The following is a 25,059-nucleotide window of genomic DNA, read 5'->3' as shown; positions in this document are numbered from 1 at the left end:
GAATTTTAGATTTTTACGCAAAAACCTTTAAATAAGAATGACATTAGAAAATGAATCCTCCCGCTATAAAAATCCAACGATAATGCCGATTACATTAAAATCGTTTACTTAAGACTAAATAATTTTCCGTTCAAATAAGTTATGAAAAAAACTTTTCTCAGGATTATCGGTGGAATTACCTCAACAAAATCCATGAAATTATCATTAAAATCGTTCGGTTTAATGAAGAGTAAACCTTGAACATCTATCGTTTTTACTTTTCCGGGAAACGGGCCAGATTTGTACTCCTTGATCAAATTATGTTTTTAATTTACAAATGACGCGGTATTAAAAGCGTTAATCAGAATAAAAATAAAAAAAAACAATAATTTGTAATAAAACATTTTGCGTCTAAGTTTATCCTCTTGACCAAATAATGTTTTTACCGTCAAATTTATATCGTATTTAGAATTTAATTACTAAAAGAAAAAGCTGAAAACACATTTGTACGACTTACCCTTCAGCCGGCTTTTTTCTGATGCACAGCTTACACAAACAACTTAATTTAAAATATTTATCGATTTAGTGAAATATAATATTTTTTGTTCAGGAGTTAAGCTTCCCTCATCGCCAGTGCCGCATGGACAAAAGATATCAGTCGGTAGGTAAGGATTTTCAAATAACAGCCTATTATGATGACAAATTGTTTGTACTAATAAAATTTATTGCTACTTCAGCAACCGTTTCGTAGCCCTAACAAAATAATAAAGTAGCCCTAACAATTTGTTTTACATATTCCAAACGTGGCCTGCCTACACAATTTTTCCCTTCTACCTGTCCTTCCAATATTAACGCCTCGAACGCCTATAACTCGAGAATTTGTACAACTCGAAATTTATTTTAATTCCCTGCCGAACTGCATTACGTTATACGGAAATATAATGCCTTTAACCCGAACAAAAATCCTATAAGTCCAAGTAAAAATTTGATCGGTTTATAAAAAATTAATATAAAAAAACCAAAGTTTAACGCGAGGCCTATAATAATACCGCTCTTATATTCAGTTCAGAAATATGAAACAAGCGTGTTTCACTTCCTGTACTGTGCGATAACAAAAAAGAATGAGTCGACATACAAAGAGGGAAGCGAAACTTATACATCACGCGTCGGTATTCACCGAAACTCGTTTCTCGTAAGTGTCGGTCAATGCGTCTTTATAATATTCTCAGCCCGTATGCGTAGTTTTTTATGTCTTTTTTTATTTGTTTGCTACTATAAAAAAGGGTGTTCTAATTCTTTCCTTACAACGAAAATTTTTCCACTACATGTTATTTGCCAGATCTAATTTGTTTTTAGGTCATTTAAATTCGATTATAGATTGCATTGCTGAGGATAAACCTAAGAAAAAATACACGTGTAGAGTACGGCTCTTAAAAAACAATATTTTAAAAATGAGAAAATTACCTGCTAAAAGATATTTTAGAATTATAAACCGGTATACTAGTATCTAGGATTACAAATAAACTATCAAAAATACGTGCAAACGGTAATGTTTCTGACGAAGGTGAAATCGTTAATATTTATTTTACGAATACTTTGTTAGAATATTTAATGAAGTTATCAGTAGCGCCGGTACTGTGAACGATAGAATGATGTAGAATTATCATAAGTTATGAGTTGTTATGCGTTTATATTTTGTTTCGCATTTAGAGTTAAATCTTTTACCGTCTGATTTACACCGACACTATTCGAAAGACAAAATATATATTATAACGGCTGTTGAACTAAACTAAAATAATAAATTTATATGCTTTACGTAAGTAAGAAGAAAAGAGTAAGATAGTTCATTTATCATTAATAAGGAGGACATGAAATTACTATCTAAAATACTCGAGTTGGAACCCTATATATCGGGGGAGCCAAGTTAAAATTGTATTTTTCATCGAAAGGGAAAGCAGTTGAACGATACCTTACTCTAAAAGTTACAGTATTCTTCTACCTTCATGGATTTTTATATTCAAAAAAATGTGTCGTTTAAACCGAAATTTTTATTCGCAATTTATAGTACCCGAATGATAAACTCGATAAAACATGAACGTCAACCGAAAATCGACTCGGAATCTTAAATAATCACTTTGTGAGGCGACAAATTATTGAACGATAATATAAATATAATATTAAAATTCCAATTCATGTCCTGCAGGTAGCTTCGCTATCGAACCGACTATACTAATGAAACCTATAACATTATTCGTAATTAAAAAAGTAATTTTTTATCGCCAGGGATAGAGAATTTAACTGAAATCTACCTAAAAAAATTCATATTTATTGTAAATATGTTGGAATGCTAGACAGTTTTTTTTTATGTAGAGTAGTAAATCTGCATTTTCAATTTAATAAATTGATCAGAATAAAAAATCGATTACACGTCCTTCCTCAGTCAGATTTTCGTTGGAATGTTAAAACCCTGTTTTAATAATGAACCGATAACGGAAAGAAAATATTATCGCTAACTTGAGTAATTATTTCATAATCATAACAAAATAATAAATTCGGTATTGTGTCGCGTACAAACTACTGACAGTCGTTATTTGTTTATGTACTCTGCGCTTGACAAGACGCCACCATCAACAAGTCTATACGATAACAAAATATATCAAACAAATTATTTTTCCTTCAAGATTTATTATAAAAATTATCGCGATTCAAATAAAGTGTCGACTACTGAAATAAATCAAACGGTTAAATCGACACGACTACGTATAACAATTTAATCTACGCGTAAAAATGTCTCGATGAAAATTATTTTACATATTGATAATTTTGATTTTAATACTTTTAAACTGAAGTAGAATTTTTCCCGATGATGGTCGAACGACAGAAAGGACATGAAAAAGCACAGACGAATTGTCGGTAAGGTTGAATTTTGACAAATTTTATTAATACATAAATAATCTTATATACCGACGTCGTCACGATTGTAACATCAAACATTATTTGCATCTTTATCCCTCTTGACAAACCGTTTTCTTTGTTACTTATTTAGAAATGACCGTGGAATTAAACCCGTTAAAATAATAAGAGACCTTGAAAAAAAAACTATTTTTTCCTTTTTTTTTAAATTCCTTTAAACATATTTTCACACACACCCACTGACAGAGAGAGATAGCGCAAAATTGAAAGGTTTCTTGGGTTTACGTACTAAAAACACAAAAGGTACTTTTGGCCGCATGAACTGGAATACGAGTGAAAAATATGTTTATATTACTTTTATTGCGGTATTAAAACCTTCTCAGAAACTACATATTTAAAGATGAAGAAGAAATACATAAAAGGATATATGAAATAAATGTCAGAACTTGCCGGGGATCGAACAACAGTTATAAGGTAACTGTGCCGGTTTTAACGATGGAACTATTGTACTCTTTATTTTCACACATAAGGTTTTTACAATAATTTTCTTAAAAATCGCTAAAAATATTCCTACATGTTCTATTCAATTTTTAGGTAAAAATCCGTATGAAACATACCGATTTTGTACGGCTTCAACTCGATTGTATGTCAACGGAGTTTTACAAGCGATGTGTCATTTTATTCAAAATAAAACGCTTTAATAAGTAAAAATTATATCAAACCGTTATAAAGATATGGAAGAATAAAAAATGAAATTTTCCAAATTTAATTAATCTAGGTTTACCGGTTTCTGAGAAATAATTTTTTTGTTGAAATTCACAAAACGGAGTCCAGAAGGAAAATAAATTATTTTAATGTTAGGTGGTTCGGATAACTGAGCCAAAGCGCACCTTTTGTTATTCAAAACTTATGCCGCAGGATCATTAACACCCTCGTTAGTCCGATCGATATATATTTAATTTAGATAATTTAGTAAACAATCTCGCACTGTTAAGTTTAAAACGGTGCACGTGTAAATTATTAATGCTTAAGAGTATTATAATTAGGGTATTTACATTTTAAGTTAAATCTTTTACAGTTTCGTTTACACTAGCGATACTATTCCAAAGACAAAATATATAATATAAAACAGCTGTTGAACTTTACGTATTTTGTTTTAACCGATTTGGTTTAACATTATAGGGTTAGGTAGAAGGTAAAAAAGTAATACGAAGATAAATATATATATATATATAAAACAATTCATTAAGAATGTAGAATTTAGAAAATACATACATGAAGGTCCAAAAAAAAGGCGAACAGTAACATCACACCAGTCAATCGAAGTGATGATGACAAAAAATAAAAGAAGTTATCGGAGTATATAGCAATATTAAACGAGACAAGAGAGCGATAACACAGTCATCAGTTTTTTCTTTCATGAAAGGTTTTTTTATAAAAAAAGGCCAAAATAAAAAATAATACTATTCATAAATTCTTTAAATTTCGACTTTGTGAAATTCGGTTGATTCAGAAACTTTTTCAAATTGTTTATTTGGCGGAGATTATTTATTAGTTTTTTATAAGCGTTCATCAATTTAAAAAAAAAAATTATTTTTATCTGTAATATAATCAGTATTAAAAATAAAAATGTCCGTATAGACCGTTCTCAAGAAACGTAAAAGTGAAGCGAGCGTTCCGATTAAAATAAAAAGAATATCGCTCAAGGTAGTCGGTTAACTTCTACTAAACTTTAAGGAAGTCAGAAAATATTTCTTATGGCTTTGAAACAATTTGCCTTTTAACTTTCCACAAAAAAATACTTCAATACCGGAGAAAACAGTCAAAATGAGACTCTTATAAATATTTTAAACGAATGATGTACAAAAAAGCATATATAAAAGAGAAAAACCCCACTTACGAAACCTAGAATCGTTAATCGCCCCGGTATATCACAAAGCCCGCGCTATTTAAAACACAATAGATTTATTTCGGAGCAAAAATAATTCAAACTTCAAAAAACTCCTAACTTAGACGTAAATAAAATTACTTTTAACGTAAGTAGAAAATACGTAGTTTGTTTATGTTGAAATAAAAATCACGGTTCAAGGAGTTTAATTTAATTAACTAGCTGTAATAACCGAAGGATATTTACGTTTTTAAAAAGTAAATATTTAAAATATAAATAAAATTAATGTAACTAATTAATTCCCCAATAATTCCGATTAAGAAAATTATAACCTAAAAACCATACGGACAAAAACGTTTTAAAAGAGTAAGAATGATTTTTACGATCGGTGGGATTTTATTGTGTTAATAAAAGTTTTTCGTGGAGTGCATGTTCAGGCAAAAAAGATACATCAAAGTCGCAAATTTTCTCATCTATTAGACGCACAGGAATGAAAAATTGTAACCGCAAAATGGAGGCTTCTAGAAAACTATTATTCTTGATCGACAAAATATTTTAGGTTAAAACCACAAAATCAAACTATACGGACGATTCCCTCGATATATTATGTAATTAGGACGACGAATCTGAGGTCATACTCGGCTTTAATTTCTTTGTCGTATAGTATCCGCATTTGAAATTACTTTTTACGGGTGAAGACAATCCTTTATATGCCCGCTGGCAAATAAATTAAATATTAATAGAATTTTTTTGTTACTATTATTAAATAATTCGATTTAAAGTAATTTAATTTTAGACTGGATTAATTTAAAAATTTTTTAATTATTTTCACGGCCTTCGAAACAACTAAATAATTAACCCCGATTAATTTGTACTCATATTAATACAGTAAAATAAGCTTCAACACGATCGCCCCCTACCACTCTAGCAAATCTATAAAAATGATTATTCTACTGAATAATCGTGAAAATTTTTCCGTCAAATCTGATACAGAAAGAAGTATAACAAATAATTTGATTTTATCAAATATTATTAGTTTTACGCTCTTCTACACGCTTTTGTTTCTGCGCTAATCTTTTCATTTCAGAGGACTTCTTACAGTTTCTAGATCTACCTTGGCATATTAACTACATCTAATGCGTTTACGGAAATACGCAATAGAAACTAATCGACAGCCTGCCTACGACGACTGTTCGAAGACTAATACGCTAAATTTTCAAACGGCATGAAATAAGCGTGTCAAGTGTAGGGTAAATTGTTCTACAACCTAAGAAAAAATTGAGATTTTTTGTTGGTTTTTTTCTCAGTCGATAATAAATACAAAACTCGAAAGCTTGTGAATGGTGGATGGTAGTGAAGAATGGAAAACATTTTAGCATATTCCGGCGGCTAATATATATATATATATATATATATATATATATATATGTTTGTATATTATTGAAAAATGGAACAAACTAAAGCTAGAAAGAAATGGCCTATTTGAATTCTATTTAAATTGCGATAAAAAAAATTCCTAAAGGTTTATGCACGAATGGACTGAAAAAATATTTTTAAGTTAATTACTTTAACAACGAACTATTATTTAATTTCTTTACATAAAACTAATTCTTTACCAATATCGCGCGCGCGCAACACACACGTAATCTCATTCGATAGATTTAATAATTTTTTCTGAATGTTTACTTTCCCCTTATATTTATGACCGTTATTACGAAAAATACATTGACGTTGCGTAATTTCTTTGTAATAAGAATTTAGAAAAAAATCACACGGATATGTTATAAATTAATAAATGAAATAAAAGGTTTTTTTTATTTAATAATAAAAAAAATACATTTTGACGCATTAGGTCATCGTCAAAGAACATTGGTAAAATAGACGGAGCATACAGGAAAGTTAAGGAAAATTTTGGGGTACATAAATTAAAATGTAATAATGTGTTAAACAAAGATGGTACACCAATATATAATACGAAAGGTAAAGTCGATAGATGGGTGGAATATATTGAAGAGTTATATGGAGGAAATGAATTAGAAAATGGTGTTATAGAGGAAGAAGAGGAAGTTGAGGAGGATGAAATGGGAGAAACAATACTGAGATCTGAATTTAAGAGAGCATTAAAAGATTTAAATGGCAGAAAGGCTCCTGGAATAGACGGAATACCAGTAGAATTACTGCGCAGTGCAGGTGAGGAAGCGATTGATAGATTATACAAACTGGTGTGTAATATTTATGAAAATGGGGAATTTCCATCAGACTTCAAAAAAAGTGTTATAGTTATGACACCAAAGAAAGCAGGGGCAGATAAATGTGAAGAATACAGAACAATTAGTTTAACTAGTCGTGCATCAAAAATCTTAACTAGAATTTTATACAGAAGAATTGAGAGGAGAGTGGAAGAAGAGTTAGGAGAAGACCAATTTGGTTTCAGGAAAAATATAGGGACAAGGGAAGCAATTTTAGGCCTCAGATTAATAGTAGAAGGAAGATTAAAGAAAAAAAAACCAACATACTTGGCGTTTATAGACCTAGAAAAGGCTTTCGATAACGTAGACTGGAATAAAATGTTCAGCATTTTAAAAAAATTAGGGTTCAAATACAGAGATAGAAGAACAATTGCTAACATGTACAGGAACCAAACAGCAACAATAACAATTGAAGAACATAAGAAAGAAGCCCTAATAAGAAAGGGAGTCCGACAAGGATGTTCCCTATCGCCGTTACTTTTTAATCTTTACATGGAACTAGCAGTTAATGATGTTAAAGAACAATTTAGATTCGGAGTAACAGTACAAGGTGAAAAGATAAAGATGCTACGATTTGCTGATGATATAGTAATTCTAGCCTAGGGCTTTGCTGGTTGAAGCAAAAACTTTCATGAATTGAATTAATGAACTGAGTCTTTACTGTGTGGGTTGATTTTGAACTAAATGATTTTATTCAATCGAATGAATAATATTACAAAAATAATAAAATTAAATTTACATTATATAAAATAATATTAAATAAATTTAAGAAATTTTGTTTAACAATAATGAGCTTCCCGTGGAGATCGCCTGTGAGGTTGGAGTTGTAAGGTACCTCGTTGCAAGCTAAACTTATCATCACCATCAACTAATAATAAATGGGGTGCTCCTGTGGTGCTGTTTTGGGAGCACCTTCAATGTGCTGTCCACTGTCACAACATATTTAATTTCTAACTTGTTCAGTACAAACAAATAACATACCCTGTACTACATCAGAGCATATCATATTCCCTAAGCGCTCAAAAAACCTGAATAACACATCATTAACTATGTCATAGCATATTAAATTTTCTAATTTTTCAGAAAAAATAAATAATACATCCTGAATGTATTACTACTTGCTCGACAAAAAATTAAATACAGCACGCAATACGATAGCTTACAAGATATGCTGCTAAATCAACAAGAAGCTTGATAATGCATCCGTAACTGTGTCAAAGTATATAGCATTTGCTGCCTCATCAATAAAAGTAGTTATTACACCCTGTACTATGTGAGAGCAATATAACATTTTCTCTCGTTCAGTAAAATCATAAATAATATATAAATTATTTATATAACAGTTACCACTTACCGACAATCTTTAATAGTAATGTTCCAGCGCTTTAAGATTATTAATCCATCCTCAGGAACAATGATGTGTTATACTTTATTTACGTCACATATCATTAATTATACTGAACTGAATTTTATAAAACTTTGAATACTTGTTTGATTAATATTATTCAAACATATATTAAACAATAATTTTAATTCTCAGGACAGTAATACTGCTTCATACTAATAAACATAACAATTGAGATCTTCATACTGACATGATGGATAATGTTGACTTAATTTTACCTTTTGACGATCGATTGTTACAATTACATTTTTATAAAATTTAATTTATTATAATTAATGACATGTAAAGTAAATAATTATAGAGCATAACACATCATTGTTCATGAGGATAGATTAATAATCTGAAAGCGCTGGAACATTATTATTAAAATTTGTCGGGAAGTGGAAACTACTATATAAATAATTTATATATTAATACCAACGGGTCTTGCTTAATAAAATTCATATAACTAATATACTCTGTGTACTAAACCTAAGTGAGCTTATTACATTTCTAACTTTTTTTGTAAAAATATAAATAATATACTCTGCAATATGTCAGAGAATAAATAGGATGTACTTGCTGCTTGAACTGCAAGATTTGAAAGAATAAATCCTGTAATTTGCCAGAGCATACCGTACTTCCTACTTCTTCAAAAAAGTTAAAAGAAAAATTAAATACTATTTAATTTTTCTTTTCACTGTGTCGAAATATAACATGTCGATTACCAAAAAATGTTAGTAATATACTTTGTACGATATCTAACCGCAAGACAATTTTAACTTGTTTAATAAAACCCTACATAATAACCCTGCACTGTGAAAAACTAACTGATTTACCAACGACAAAGAAAACAGAACTCAAATTCAAAGTAAGTAATTTTCAGAACCACTCAGGCTAAAATCAGAATTCAATTACTAAGCGAATTTGCAAGCAAATTGGTCTTCAAATTTCTTATGAAAAAAACTAATTAATTTTCCAAAGAAAAAGAAAAAAGAACTAAATTCCTTAAAATTTCTGACATCAACGAAGTAAGTAGAGTACAAAAATGTAAATATTTGAGAGAAATCATAACATCAAATATAATTGAAAAATGTGTGGGTTGAGGAATACAGTACAAAAAATCGAAACTGCCTATTGAACTGCAGTTCTACCAGAAGCACTGTATGGGGCAGAATGTATGCATTTTTTTTTAGAACAAAAAATAGCAAAAGTAGAAATAAAAATCTTAAGAAAACTCAGGGACAAAAATATGTAAATGAAATTTATAAATTGAAAAGTAATATAGAAATTTACAAACGTACAGTAAAATTTAAGGTTCTTAATCTGAGAAAGAAGATTTTAGTTTTATGGTCATTTATACAGAATGAAAACCAAAGATTAGACAAAAATGTATGTAAAAGTATGAAGTAATAAAATCATTTATAACTGAAATTATGGCAACTTTACCTGGCAACTCTCCATTGGTCTTATTGCTCTGGTTTAGTACTTTTTTTTTCATTTAAGTACCATTCTTCTTACGATAAAGAAATTAATTGTAAATTTTCAGAATAATTCTGATAAAATACTATGCGATGTAAATTTTAAACTAAATTCATATAAAAGTTATGAATGCAATCGTTTCCTAAAGTATATTTTATTTCAGCAGCCATAAAAATAAACAGATTCAAATGTTCAAGTATTTGTAATTTTCAAGTATAATCAAATTGAAGTATTTTTCAATATATTTTTGTGCCAGAAAATATTTTTGTATAATTATTAATATTTTCATTTACATTCATATAAAAATTCAATTTTAGTTCCTATAAAATAGTGTAGTAGAGACAAACAACTGCATTCTGTGCTTCATTAGAACAGCTTTTAAAAAGCAGGCTAAACATGCCTAGACAAATTTTTTCTTGTCAATTTCAAATACTCAGATTTGCTATTCAGTACCCGCTATATATGTATTGTTACAAAACAAAAAATCAAAACAATTCTCATAGGGTCATTTAAAAGAATAAAGTATTTTGTTTTTTAGTTCTCAAAACTCATTGCAGTTCCTATATAAAATTTAATTTTATAAAAATAACGCCGCCATATTGGTTAATCAAGCTAATGTAAAATGCATTATTTTTTTAATAAATAAAATGTATGTCTGAAAATAATTATTAAATAAAATTAAATGTTAGAATAGACCTTAATACAATATAAAAATCATTCTACATATCAATAACTCTAACAAAATATAACAGTTTAAGATTCCTGATAATAAAGCTTTATAAAATCATCCGATTACATTTTCAACTCGTTTAAATTTAGTTAAAGTATTATTAGCTTATATATATATATAAAAGAGTAATAAAGTTATTACTTACTTTAAATAACGTCCTAAATTGTGTTCAACAGTTATTTTTCTAGAATATTCTATAAAAAAAGTTTATCATTATAATCCCACGTACATACACCAAAACGTTAACGACGAAAGTGAAATTGAGATCGGTAGATGTCATCCTAAATACTTTAAAAGAAATTATTCATAATTTTACATATAAGAAATTTAATAATAATTAAAAAAATTATATAGCTTGAAACACACACTTTTTGCCACTGTTTGTTCAAAAAATATTTATGATAATTAATAAATAAACAGAATAAAATTGTCTCTAAATCGTATTAAGAGATTGAAAAATTTATATACATTTTTAATTATGATGCGTTTACAACAAATTATTCCTCGAATTAAGATTATTTTAAGTCGGCTAAAAATTATTGATATCAAACAAAAACAAGATCGATAAGTAATAATGTATTAGTTGTCAGCTAATTAAAAATATCGTTGAATTCAGCTTGGGCATAATTATAACAATTATTTACTAGCACGGTAAAAGTAAGAACGTGTAAAATTTTTGATTTATTAATCATGAGGTTTAATAAATTTTTGAATTTCACTCGTTAAATTGCCGTTCAATAAGTCTTAATAAAAACAAACTTGGTTTTGTTTTTCTAGGTTAAAAAATTTAATCACTATCTTCCGTACAACTTAATCTTGAATTCTTAATAATATTTAAAAATGCATTCACAAAATATACAAATTTTTATAGTAAATTTTTCTTAAAGAATGTGTGTGTGTGTGTGTGTTAAACTTTTAAAACTGTGTAATAAAAAGTCCTATTCTATACCGTAGCAGAAGTTAAACCTTCAACACGCAGCCAATCGTCTTGCCTTCCCACCCATTTCTAACCGCAGCATGCACGTATATCTTATATAACGTACTTTTTGCCCTTGAAAATTAACTAGAGCTTTTTTTGTTTCAGTCTGTTATGACTTACTTATTTCAACTACTTTTTAAAATTTGAAAACCGAAATTTTTTGCGATCACAATACTTTCTTTACTTCGTATAAGAAAGTAAAAATTCTCAGTATAAATATGACTAAAACAACAATACAAAATATTAGATACCGATATAATCAGTTTTGAAACTGTACAATTTTTTTTTATATTTCAAATTAGTTAGATAACCTTACTTGTCAATTTATCTTATCCATGAAACTGTACGACTCTGTGCATTCGTCATTCTTTAATCAGACCAACTTTAAAGCACAACTTGAAGTACAAGATTACAGTTCATCGTTAGCTTAAACGAATACCTTTATAAAATTAACAAAAAATTGTGAATATTTCTCTCTTAACTCGATGACAGAAATTTTCACAAATTCATTATGAAAATTTACCGATCAATTTTTTTTTTGCAATGCGTTCCCGTACATCGATCGGTCTAAAAATCGATTTTCTCCAATTACTAATAGGAAAGTAGTTAAAAAGAAAATGTTAACAAAAAAAAGGATTTTTATAATTACATATTTAATGAATATGTTCAAAGATCTTGCTTTCCCCCTTATGCAATCACGATGGCATTTACTACAAAATTACACATTTTTCCCCTAAAACTTTTGTCCGATTTATGAAATCAAATAAATGAGTTTTCAATCGACTGTGAGTGGTAATTCAGGATGTTTGGATCTGAAGAAAATTCAAATTCGTCTCTGAAGATTACCTGACCAAAAATCATACGAATGCGGTTACCGTTCCAAGTTGTTTCTCGACATCCTAAACATTCAAAAAAATTTTGATCGATGTCGTCTGTAATTTTTAAGATCGTAGCGAGTTATATTTGAAAGACACACGACTATTTCTCATGAATTGTCAAAAATATAAACCGAAATAAAAAATATGAAATTTGCGTTATACTTTTAAAAGAAAAAAAAATTATGGATAAAATACGAAACGTTTGAATAATTTAAATAAATTCTTGCACAACTGAAAGGACCTGTCGCGTTACCCCAAGTGCCAGAAAATAATTAATTATAATGTATATTCATTATTTAACTATAATATTTTGATTTTTACGTGTCAATTTTGGGATGTACCGTTCTTATTTTACGAGTTTATTTGCTTCTATTTAAATTTTACACGTAAATAATGTTATTTATTTGTGTAAGCATCGTGACAATTCAGTTGTACACTAACGTCTACATTTCACGACAAAGAAAGTCACTGGCAGATCTCTGTTCTTCCTTCTACCAGAAAAACTAATCGTATTAATCGTAAGGGTTTAAGCGAGTGCACGACAGGTTTCAGCGTTACAGAAGAACATGATGGCGGACGGGATTACAGACATTGCTGGCCGTTACCGTTTACTCTTTGTCGAATTAATCTGCAAAACATTTTCAACAGTTAGAAGGCAATTTTTAAACGGTTCTAGTGTGTATTTTGTTTCGTTTTTTGTTAGTATTATCATAATAAACATAAAATCAATGCCAAATATAAATTAAAAACTTACTTGCAACGCGATCGAGTGAGGTACGTGCTATTTCATTCTCTGCTCTGAGCATACTCTACGACAGAAAAAGAAAATTATAACAGATCTAATAGTAACATGTTTTTTTTTTTTTTTGTATTTGTTCGTACAAGAGTTATGTATATAAGATATATGTACTGTAAAGTAAAACTCTTTTTATAATTACATTGCCGCTTGTGCTAAACAAAAAAGAAATTTCAGTTAAAAGTGACAGTAGTCAAAACAAAAAAAAAGACGCTATTAAATGTAATGATTTCAACAAAGTGACCACTGTTCATACTTGTTTGATACTAGCAGACCCGGCAATGCTTATGCTTATGTATATATATATATATATATAGAGAGAGAGAGAGTGAGAGAGAGAGAGAGAGAGAGAGATTTACTTTAACCACCTACGGCGATATTATAAAATTAATATTTACAGAGGTCGAGAAAAGTTTTAAATAAAATAAATCGGTAATAAAATTTAAACATTTATATTTCTCTAAAGTAAACAGTTTATACAAAATAGAAAACAATCATTTTACCAGTTCATGGACATTTACTTTGTAAATCGCTGAATATTTTCAAATAAATTTACTTTTGTTAGTTATTTTAATTAAAGGATCCTTTATACTAGTATTATTGGAATAAAATTTTGTTCAAACAAATGAAATGAAGTATTTATTTTTTTTACATTACATTTATATTACAGCGTAGACAACAGATGCGTAGCTTATAAGTCCGTACGGGTAACCGCTCGATACAGTCCATCATACATTTATCCGTCTGGTTACAGGAGCGTTTCATTAAAGCCCTGTAGTAAGTCTATTAGTTATTATTATGGCAAAAGATACCAGAATTGTAGGTAGTACTGGTAGACAGAAAGTTCTGGGTTCGAATTCCGGTCACAATTGGCTTTTATATACGCTTTATTAAAATTGAAAATAAACGTAAGTGAAGAACTGGATGTCTGTCTATTGCCGATACAAATCAATAAATATAAAAATGTATTAGGTACTAATACGTGTAAGGAAAGATAATGTGGAGCGACTTATCAACCGTTGGTAGCCGTGATGCTGTCGAGGTAACACCGCAGTTCCTCTCCAAAAGACTACGCTAAACGTTTCACTACACATGCTGCAACATAACTCATATTTCGATAAATAATTAAATCTATAACGTACATTATATTAAATTAAGTTAAAAATTCCAACGGCGACTGAGATTCGGACCCGGGACCTTCCGGAAGATTCCATTTAGGAGATCAGTCGGCAAACGGTTTAGTTGATGTTTGTTGAAGAATTAAATAACATTATATTTTCTGTTCTTATAAACATAAAAGGATTACATAAATGTAGGTCGATTACGTAAATGTTGCTATAAGCAACATTGTTGTATTTATGTGGACGTCTCTTACTTTTATTATTACAACCTTAAATATAATCGAGTTAATTACAAGTTTTACATTTTTTTTTTTATCTTCAGTCATTTGACTGGTTTGCTGCAGCTCTCCAAGATTCCCTATCTAGTGCTAGTCGTTTCATTTCAGTATACCCTCTACATCCTACATCCCTAACGATTTGTTTTACATATTCCAAACTTGGCCTGCCTACACAATTTTTCCCTTCTACCTGTCCTTCCAATATTAAAGCGACTATTCCAGGATGCCTTAGTATATAAATCTGCAGTTTTTTTTTTTTTTGTCTTCAGTCATTTGACTGGTTTGATGCAGCTCTCCAAGATTCCCTATCTAGTGCTAGTCGTTTCATTTCAGTATACCCTCTACATCCTACATCCCTTACGATTTGTTTTACGTATTCCAAACGTGGCCTGCCTACACAATTTTTCCCTTCTACCTGTCCTTCTAATATTAAAGCGACTATTCCAGGATGCCTTAGTATGTAGCCTATAAGTCTGTCTCTTCTTTTAACTATATTTTTCCAAATGCTTCTTTCTTCATCTATTTGCCGCAATACCTCTTCGTTTGTCACTTTATCCACCCATCTGATTTTTAACATTCTGCTATAGCACCGCATTTCAAAAGTTTTACATATTCATTTTTTTTACCCTTTAATGCTGTATTTCATTTTATAAATAAGTTCATAAAACGGATAAACTTTATCGTAATATTTTTATTTAATTTATTAAAATTTAAGGTGATTAATTATTATTTTAAATAAAATGTAATAAATATAAAATAATCGACAAATCTTGATTTAATTTAATTATATCGAATGTCTATATAAGAAATGTCTTTATAAGAAAACGTCTATATTAACGTGTTACTCGCACAGCAATACTCATACGTACGCACACACACGTGTACACATGTTTACGGTTGAATTTGAATTGTACAACGCTTGTTCAGTACTGTCTGACGGCAGCCAATCACAGCGAAGGAAGCCAGCTGCGTTTGTTAAAACTCCCGTCCCTCTCTCGCCCCTCGACGCATTGCCTCATCCCAAAAAAATTAAATAAAAAAAGATTTACCTCTAAAATTCCTCTTAGCTAAAGTCCTCTGTCACCAAATAAAATAAACAATTTTATAAATTATGTTATTTTATCATTAACTCTTGAACTATTTAATTATTTATTTATTTTATTTTATTAAAGCATTTGTTACTATAAGAAATTTGTTTTATTAAATTTATTTATCATAAAAACTTTCGCTTTAATCAACTGATTTTTTTTAAAATCTAGCACAAATGAAGTATTACAATAAATAAAAATACCTTAAAAACTAGAATGTTCAATCTTGATAGTAAGAATGTTCGTAATTTTCTTTCAAGAAACGGCCTCAAAATCATCTTCATCTTTATTACCAAAGTAAAATGTAATGCACCCAATCGTGAAATAACTTTAACAATGTGTGCGTTGTGTGCTTACAGATGAAATGATATTCCGTTCCCGTTCTGTTTTTCTGTACATTTTTATAGTACAGATAAGAACCAAGATAAGAAGTTATCGACGAGTGTTGTCTTATCATCGTCGATAAATTTATCGGTGAGAAGTGCAAGAGTAATTCCGTAAATGCATTCGGTAAAATTGTTTCGACAGTGTTTAGCTCTGTGAATTGTACGTTTCTCAGATGTACAAATATTCGGGCAGATGTTCAAATTATTTATTACGTAGTTTTTTTCTTTTTCGTATTTAGCCTCCGGGAATTACCGTTCAGGTATTACTTCAGAGGATGATATGTATGAATTTAAATGAAGTGTAGTCTTGTACAGTCTCAGTTCTCAACCTTTCCTGAGAAGTGTGGTTAATCGAATCCAACCACCAAAAAACACCGGTATCCACGATCTAGTATTTAAATCCGTATAAAAGTAACTAACTGCCATTACTAGTATTTGAACGCTCGAACTCTCGACTTCCAAGTCGGCTTACTTGGGAAGACGCGTACACCACTAGATCGACCCGGTGGGTTTATTACTCGGTTTGATCAAATTATTTATTACGTATTCAATATTATTATTACATTATTACGCATGTAAGATTCGTCGCAAAGATTACAAACGGTTTGAAGGTAAACACAACACATTGGCAACATCTTACATCACATACATACATCAATGACTGTGATGTATGTAAAATATGTTCAACACAATAATATTACTAATTAAGAGTAATATTTACTATGAAAGTAATGATGTTTATTAATTAGATAACCATTTGGCGATCATTATAAACATTTTGAATCGGTATATCAGTATATAAAATATATATTCGTGTTTTCGTGAAGACAGGAATCTATTTAATTTCTCATTCTATATTCCCTATTAAGCCTGAAAAAAAGTTTTATTTATTGAAATATTTTTTGTATTTGTTCGTACAAGAGTTACGTATATCTATAAAGGAATTGATGACAACCATAAAACGTTAACATATATGTTATAGTCAAAACTCTTTTTATAATTACACTGCCGCTTGTGCTAAAAAAAAAAGAATTCAGTTAAAACTGACAATAGTTTAAAACAAAAAGACAGACGCTATTATTTGTAATGCTTTCAAGGACAAGTGATACTATAGAAAAACACTTAACAAATGGTGTGTACGTGCCGCTGTTCATGTCGATTAGAGGGTAAGGCATGAAAATATTAGTCATCGTAAAAGTTTTTTTTTTATCAGCCCGTAATGCTGTCTAAAGAGAGAGAACTAGAATTAAGTTGTATATAGTTAGCAAAGATAAATCATTAATATTAATTTTAAAATTAATCTTTTTCTTTTTTTTGTAACAGCCTTTAATTAATTAAATTAAAATTTATGTATTTAAAATGAAGTAAAATAAGAATTTTAAGTTTTTAATAATAAGTTTTTTTTAATATGTTTAATTTTCATTAGCGTATTTCCTTCATTAATGCGATATACTGCGGTGAAACAAAGTTTTGTGATGAAATGTTTTAATAAGTAACAAATAAAATTGTATAAATGGATATCAGGCAAAACACGACTTTAATAATGTAAGTAGAGTATACGAAATATTTTGATTTTATTTATTAAGAAAATATTTATTACGTAAATGTATGTATTAATTTAATTTATTGATTCGTACGATTTCCTCCTACTGACGACACTCAGTCGTGTCACACAGCATCGAGATATATCCTTTTGATTTATTAAATCGGAAAACAAATACGATCCATTATTTTGGAAATTATGAACACCGTTTCCAGTATATGCCATAATAATTTTTAATTACCATTTTTATCGCTAATACAGTAAGTTGGCTTTTTATCGCATAAGTATTATTGTTTAGTGAAAATATCCTTGTATATTCATTAGTCGGAATAAGAGCTAACTTTTATAGTTTGTGATCTGTTTTTTAATCTTTAATTAAAATTATTAATTTTAATTATGAACGTCTAATTTTGAAAAAATAATAAAAAGGTAGAAGAATTTGAAATTTGTTTACTTATACTCAAAATGCCGTTATCGTATCAAATTACACTAACGCAAATCCATTTATCGAAATATACGTAGTCAATTTATAAATTTGCCTTTTGATTTTGAAACGAATTCATAGGTTACAGATTGTTTAACTAATACGCGATTGTTTTGTGCCGTTGAACCTAAATAAATCGTTCCTTGAAATATCAAAATCCTTTACCGGTCTCGTAATAAAATCGATTTAATATTACACGTTTGTTTTTTATTTTATTTGAAATCTAAATATTATCCCAAAAAACAATATAATAATATACACCAGAATTAGAAACACTACAATAAAATATGCTACATTTTTTGTTGTTTTTTTTTTAATCGGTAGATTGTATACGGATAGATTAATTAAATATTTTAAATTGAACTATTAATTTATTACCTTAGTTATTATTTTATTATATAAAGCTACCGCAAACATTAAAAAGTACAGTATAAGTTGACCGATCAATAAATATATCTGTAACAAAATGCGAAAAGGAGCCCTTAAAAATACAATTAAATTAAATAGTAAAATAATTTTTGCGTCTAATTATAGACATCATATAACACATTCGCTCGTAGACACACTCTCTCTCTTCTACCGAATAGATTTAATAAAATAAACGATGCTAGTATTTGGCCAGAAGGTATTTTAATTTCCACCTTTTTTGGGCTCTTGAAAAATAAGACAAATACAAATTCACCAGGGAAGGATGGTAATACTAATACTAATGGCTAAGATGTCTATACTGTATCAAAATGTTCGCGGTCTACGTACTAAGTCTTCCAAGGTTTACGCAGCTTTTACAAATTCTGATTACGACTCCATTGCACTGACGGAAACTTGGCTATCGGTAATGGCATAGTAATGTAAACTTCTTCCCGGAATCATATAAAGTGTTTCGTTCAGACAGAAACTATGAATCTTCCGTCGCTGACCGTGGCGGAGGCACTTTAATCGCCGTTAAAAACTATATTAAATGTGTTCGACGCAAGGATATGGAGATGAACTGCCAAATCGGTCTAGATCGAGGTACCAAGAACTGCGTCTAAAAACCTAATACTCTGTGTTTATTATTTTCCACAATCTGTGCACCCATCTGTTGTAGAACACTATTTTAATGATTTAATTTTACAAATAGATTCCGTAAAATACGACTTAATAATAACTGGTGACTTCATTACCCCCGGGGTGTGGTCTGGAATGATCGCACTTTTCTTTCCGGTTGCAATTACTATTCTAAATGTCGATCTAACCGCATCTTCAATCTAGTAGATTTTTTGAACCTAGGTTTTTATAACCATAACTTTGTATTGACGAATGTAACTGTGTCAACTCTTTCTTCGGACGGTGTTGTGCACCCGGATAAACATCATCCTCGGTTCTCAATAATCTTACATGACTCTTCGTTCATTCATGATCATGTTACAAATCGTCCCACGTATAATTTCAGAAAGGGAGACTTTAAATCTTTCTTTAAAATGTGACGAACGCAGATCGGGGCAATGTTCTTCTGTGTCCTAACCTAGACGAAGCTGTGACGAATTTTCGTCAGGTGTTCAGTAAAGCTGTAGCCAAGAATGTTCCTATCACTCGTCGTCGATCTCCTAAGTTTCCGTTCTGGTTTTCAGCCGAACTTATAGCGCTGATTAAGAAGAAAAAAGTAGCACATCGACGATTTAAATTAACGAGACTTACTTCTGACTATCGCTCGTTTTCAGAGCTACGAAAGAAAGTTAAACTTATGGTTTCTAGGGATAATTATAAACACGCAAGCTTCATCGAAAGCGATCTAACGTTTAAGCCTTCAAGGTTTTGGAAATACGTCTCGCAACACAGATCTAACCAAGAAAGAGTAGTTGCACCTCTGATCAATAATGAACTAGAACCTCTCGTGTGGTATGTACTCGTTTTGGGGAGTACTTTCAATCTGTGTTTCAGACTTTTCCAGAGGATGTAAGAGCGGATACCTGTTCAACGTCCAAAGATCGGATGAACTGTGCTGAGCTTGATATACCCTATGTCAGCGTCGAATTAGTATTAACCACCATTAACGGAATTAATCAAGGCAGCCAGTGGACCTGATGGCATACCACCATTTATTATTAAAGGCGTCAGCAGCGTGATCGCTCCTATTCTGGCCTCATTGTGCAACTAGAGCTTGAAATCAGGTACCTTCCCCAGCCTATGGAAAAAGGCGATCGTTACTCCAATTCCCAAACCTGGTGTCCCCCTTATTCCTAATTTCCGCCCTATTTCCGTCCTATCCTTCTTTCCTAAAATGTTTGAATCGATCCTAACATCTCATATATCTCAAAACATCAAACGTAAAATCTCCGCTTCCAAACACGGCTTCATGCAATCCCGTTCCACAACCACAAACCTCAATTGTTTCCTTGATAAAATCGGTCCTGTTGTTGAATCTCAAGGTCAGGTGGATGCTATCTATTTTGATTTTCAAAAAGCATTTGACAAAATGCCCCATTACCTGCTCCAAAAGAAGTTGGCTGAATTTGGGTTCAGTGAGCGTCTTGTCAAGTGGATCTCTTCATACTTGAATAACAGAACTTTTGCTGTTAGATATGCTGGATGCACTTCCCAAAGAGAATTCTCTGCAATCTCTGGAGTTCCACAGAGTTCCAACCTTGGCCCGTTGCTGTTTCTACTTTTTATAAATGATATTACTGAATCCGTCTCTGTTGGTCTGAGTATGTATGCCGATGACCTTAAATTATTTCTTCAGATTAAAAGCTTACACGATCACCTAATGTTACAACACAATATTAACCGTATTTACCAGTGGGCAATGAGAAATCACATGCAGCTAAATTTCTCAAAAATTAAACATATTCCGTTCTCCCGAAAAACTAACATCGCTTGGTATAATTATACAATAAACTCTCTTCTCATTAATACTGTGAACTCCGTCACCGATCTAGGCATACTCCTTGACTCCAAGCTATACCTTTCTTAACACGCAGACATGATTGTGAGCCGAGCGAAGAGAAATCTTGGTCTGTTGAAATGGATTGCGAGACCTTTTGTTGATCCTCGAACTTGTGTCTTACTCTTCAAGTCACTTGTTCAAAGCCGGCTTGAATATTCCACCTCAACCTGGAATTCTCGAAGAGACTATACATCGATTAAAATTGAATCCATTCAGAACAACTTTCTATCTTGGCCGACTCACAAATTTAAACTTCACCAACTTGGAAAACAACAGCTTCAATTACTACATAATTTACCATCTCTTGTATGTCGAAGAGAATACTTTGATTTACTGTTTTTTCATAAAGCATTACACGGGTGTAATCCTACGGAAAACAAAATACAGTTACGTACACCCGGACGCAATATTCGGAACTTTTGTCCTCTTGCATACTCTACACAACTTATCTCACCCACAGAGAGATGCGCTTTAACTGCTGTAAAAAAATATGATAAAATAGACTTTTTTCAATCGAGGAAGAATTTTGTTTTTGAACTGAGTTTTACTCCGATATATTATAGATATTAAAAGTATAAAAACCCATAATACTGGATTACTACAGAACTTCACTAACCCTCTTCTGCTTGACCTTAGTTAAGTTATATAAATTAAAACAATTTTCTATTAATAAATAAAAAAATATTTTAATAAATAAAATCAATTATATTGTAAAACAATGACGTAAATTTCTTTTGTGTCCATTTTACCTGCACACATATATATATATATATATATATATATATATATATATATATATACACGTGTATGTGTGTGTGTGTGTGTGTGTGTCTGTGTGGAGCAGTGTTGGCTGTGTGTGTGTGTGTGTGTGTGTGTGTGTGTGTGTGTATGCTCATATACTTTTCCATACCATAGATCAAATTTAAAAACAGACTGGTAAATTCTTGAATATTTATAATACATATTTTAAACTTATTTCTTAAAATGTCAGTAGTTTTACATACATACAAAAAGGTTATATATATATATGTATCACAAGTTTTTTATCTATTGAAAAAACCTTGAATTGAGACGACTTTGATCTGGCTTGAAATCAAAAATTCTGAAATAAAAAAAATCCTTTTCTTGTAATAACTCAAACTAAACTAAACATAAATAATTATCTATTCCTGTTAATAAAAAAAAACCTGTAATATATGCAGTTATTAATAAGACCAAAAACTACAACATTAGTTTTATTTTGGAATATAATTTGTTTTTAGAAGTTAACTGATTAATTAAATTGTATAAAAGCAACTATTAACATTAGATTATAAATTAAAAATGTGTAAAATTTGGTATAACATGCTATGTATTAATATCATTCAATTTTATCACTCTTCAGTATAACTGAATTATATTAATCAGTATATATCATAATCTGTGTCCCCTCCTCCAAATACAAATGTATAATAAACTTTCTTATCTCTTCTCTTTTTGTTTTCAGTAAAAAAAGGAAACATTAAATTGTAATTTTCTGGTATCTGAATCTGTATTTCTTGTAACTGTGATATGTGAAACCGACTGAGGAATTATAAGCATTAATTAAAGATGCTTCTTTGTTTTTAATGATGTTCATAATATAGTCGGTCCTTCTGATGAAAGAATGTTTCAGTTCTAGAACTTCTAGGAATATCATCTACATTTTAGCGGGTTTGGCAAATGGTGTTTTGGTGATGCACACAAAATATTCAACTCAGTAAGGAAGACAATAGAAACTGCTTTATTTCCTGGTTGATGCTATTATTCCATTAAAGTATATACTCTAATCTGAATTCAGGGGCATTTTTAATCCTCAGAAAATTGTCATCACGGTTTGAGTCGCTCAATCTTGATATTACTCTGCCAGTTAAGATGTTTCTTCACCGATGATATCACTACCACCAGCAGAGGTAAGGAGAATGGAACTACTAATCGATAGTGATCTCACCGGCGAAGATACATTTCTTAACTGATAACTGATAACTCTGAATAAAAGCATTTAAAAAATAATACACAGAAAAAAAAGGGTTATGCTAAATAGTTATTGAAATGTTTTTGTTAAATAGATTAGTAATATATCTTAGTATAAATGAAAGAAGATTCAGAAAACTACGTTTTATAAATATTCCCGCCACTCAAAAGGCTATTCATATTGGCAAAAAAAACACGCGTTACATGTTTACCGATATCGTTTGTCGGAAAATATATTTATAGACATCAAATAAAAGGGACGTATTTATGATCACAAATTCCTTCTTTTTTTTGTGTGTGCAGGATATGTTTTTTCGGTATGTTGCTAGTAAGAGCAATTTAATAAATCCCTAACCCTCATAGTAATTATAATGCACAAGTCACACAACACACACACACACACACAAGCAGATTTCTGAGAGAAAAATGGTCATATTCTTTCTAGTCTAAATAAAACATTTTACATCGTTCAAATTGTGTGTAATAAAACCGATTCCTTTGTGAATATAAAACGGAATAACCGACAAAGATATATAAAATGATTTTGTAACAGCGTTTTAAAACTGACACCGTACATATCCAGTTTAATGGCTGCATGATCAGAAAAGGTTAAAAACAATAACTAACTAAATAAAAATACAAGATTTTTGTATCGTGATATATAATCTAAAAAACATAAAAATTAAAATTCGGAAATTAAGTTGAGAAATATACATTAAACTAAAATGTAAAATTACTTAAGTTTACATTGAAATCGTATAAAATAAAATACATTTTGCAGAAATTAAAAGAAATACATTGTAAGATAACGTACGATAAGACAACTGAATTCACTAGATATTCAGTTTTATATATGTAGGTTTTTTAAATGTATTTTGTTGTATATTATTCGTTATAATAATACGTTAAATTAATTGTTATTAGTGTAGGTTATTTTTGCGTTTCGGTTTTGTATTTTAAAATTTAGATTGTGTTTCTCCCGTTCGTCTATTTGTTTGTTATTAGGACGTTAAAACGGTCGGGGACTTTGTTAGAAAATACACTGGCGTAATACAAAAATTGACGTTTGAAACGGTTAATTTTGAAAAGAATGCGGTATAAGCATTTTTCCCTGCCGAACGAGTATTGTACGGTGTATTTTTAACTTCAAATTAATTTTTATATTTGTTAAGTGTAGTATTACTTTCTTGACATAAAGGAATCGGATTTTGGACTTTTTCTTACTGCAGTGATAAGCCCTCGTCGAGAACTTTTCAACGATACGTCATAAACGGTACTTATTTTCATCGTTTCCAGAGTTAAAGCCAAATAAAGTTTTAATTAATAAAATATTTGGATGTTAGGAGAAACCACATCGGTTCAAATCAGAATTAATATCTTTTTTTAATTTAAATATACTGATTTATTAACGATTAACCTCTGATCGCAAACAAAAGATTACGATAAATAATAATTCAATAACAACAAAAAAATAAAAAATAAGAAAACATATCAGAAGTTATTAATGAAAAAAAATTATATCAACTTTTCAATTTAAAATGTGTATGTAATTTAATAGGCGTACAAGGAAGTCGTATGGTGCCCACATCAATTTTTTTATTTACGCGATTGTTTTTCTTCAAAAAATAATAAACTACAATTAGAAAAAAGAACCAGAATGTACCGTTCACTACCGCGAAAATCCCTATTCGTTAGTACATTATTCTACAGTTAAAATTTCAATCTAACTTTCGTTAAATTAATATTCATCATTCAAAAAAAAAATTAAAAAAAAATGACAAGAGGTATTTCAATAATTTCACTTTATTTTAGCCACCTAATAACCCATTCCGAGACACCGCCCTCACGGAGGGACTGACTAGTAATGTAATAAAAATGTAAACCGTTATTACAATATTATAGTTTACTTTTTAAGTAAAAGAAAACATATTAAGTAAATATTACTAATAAAATACTTGGAAAC

At 30.0% G+C, this 25,059-nt stretch overlaps 1 protein-coding gene across 15 annotated transcripts in view; it reads right to left on the bottom strand.

The window, feature by feature from the left end:
- The window catches only part of LOC142326264 (uncharacterized), a 147,488-nt gene that overhangs the window by 64,970 nt on the left and 57,459 nt on the right, over nucleotides 1–25,059 (bottom strand). For 11 of the 15 annotated variants that reach the window (XR_012756738.1, XR_012756736.1, XR_012756737.1 and 8 more), the window contains exon 3: nucleotides 13,237–13,289. The exons of 1 other annotated variant lie outside the window; for it this stretch is intronic. Coding sequence is in view for 3 of the 14 variants with exons in the window: in XM_075368596.1 (XP_075224711.1) it covers nucleotides 13,237–13,289 (53 nt within the window). In the remaining 11 variants the exon portion in view is untranslated. Of the gene's footprint in view, nucleotides 1–13,236; nucleotides 13,292–25,059 lie in introns of all 15 variants that reach the window. 3 more of the 15 variants (XR_012756746.1, XM_075368597.1, XM_075368598.1) reach the window with 1 other exon arrangement.

This window comes from Lycorma delicatula, chromosome 6, assembly GCF_047948215.1.
Source record: "Lycorma delicatula isolate Av1 chromosome 6, ASM4794821v1, whole genome shotgun sequence".
NCBI lineage: Eukaryota > Metazoa > Arthropoda > Insecta > Hemiptera > Fulgoridae > Lycorma > Lycorma delicatula.
Note: the sequence above shows the minus strand (reverse complement) of the source record. Positions and strands in the feature narration are given on the sequence as shown.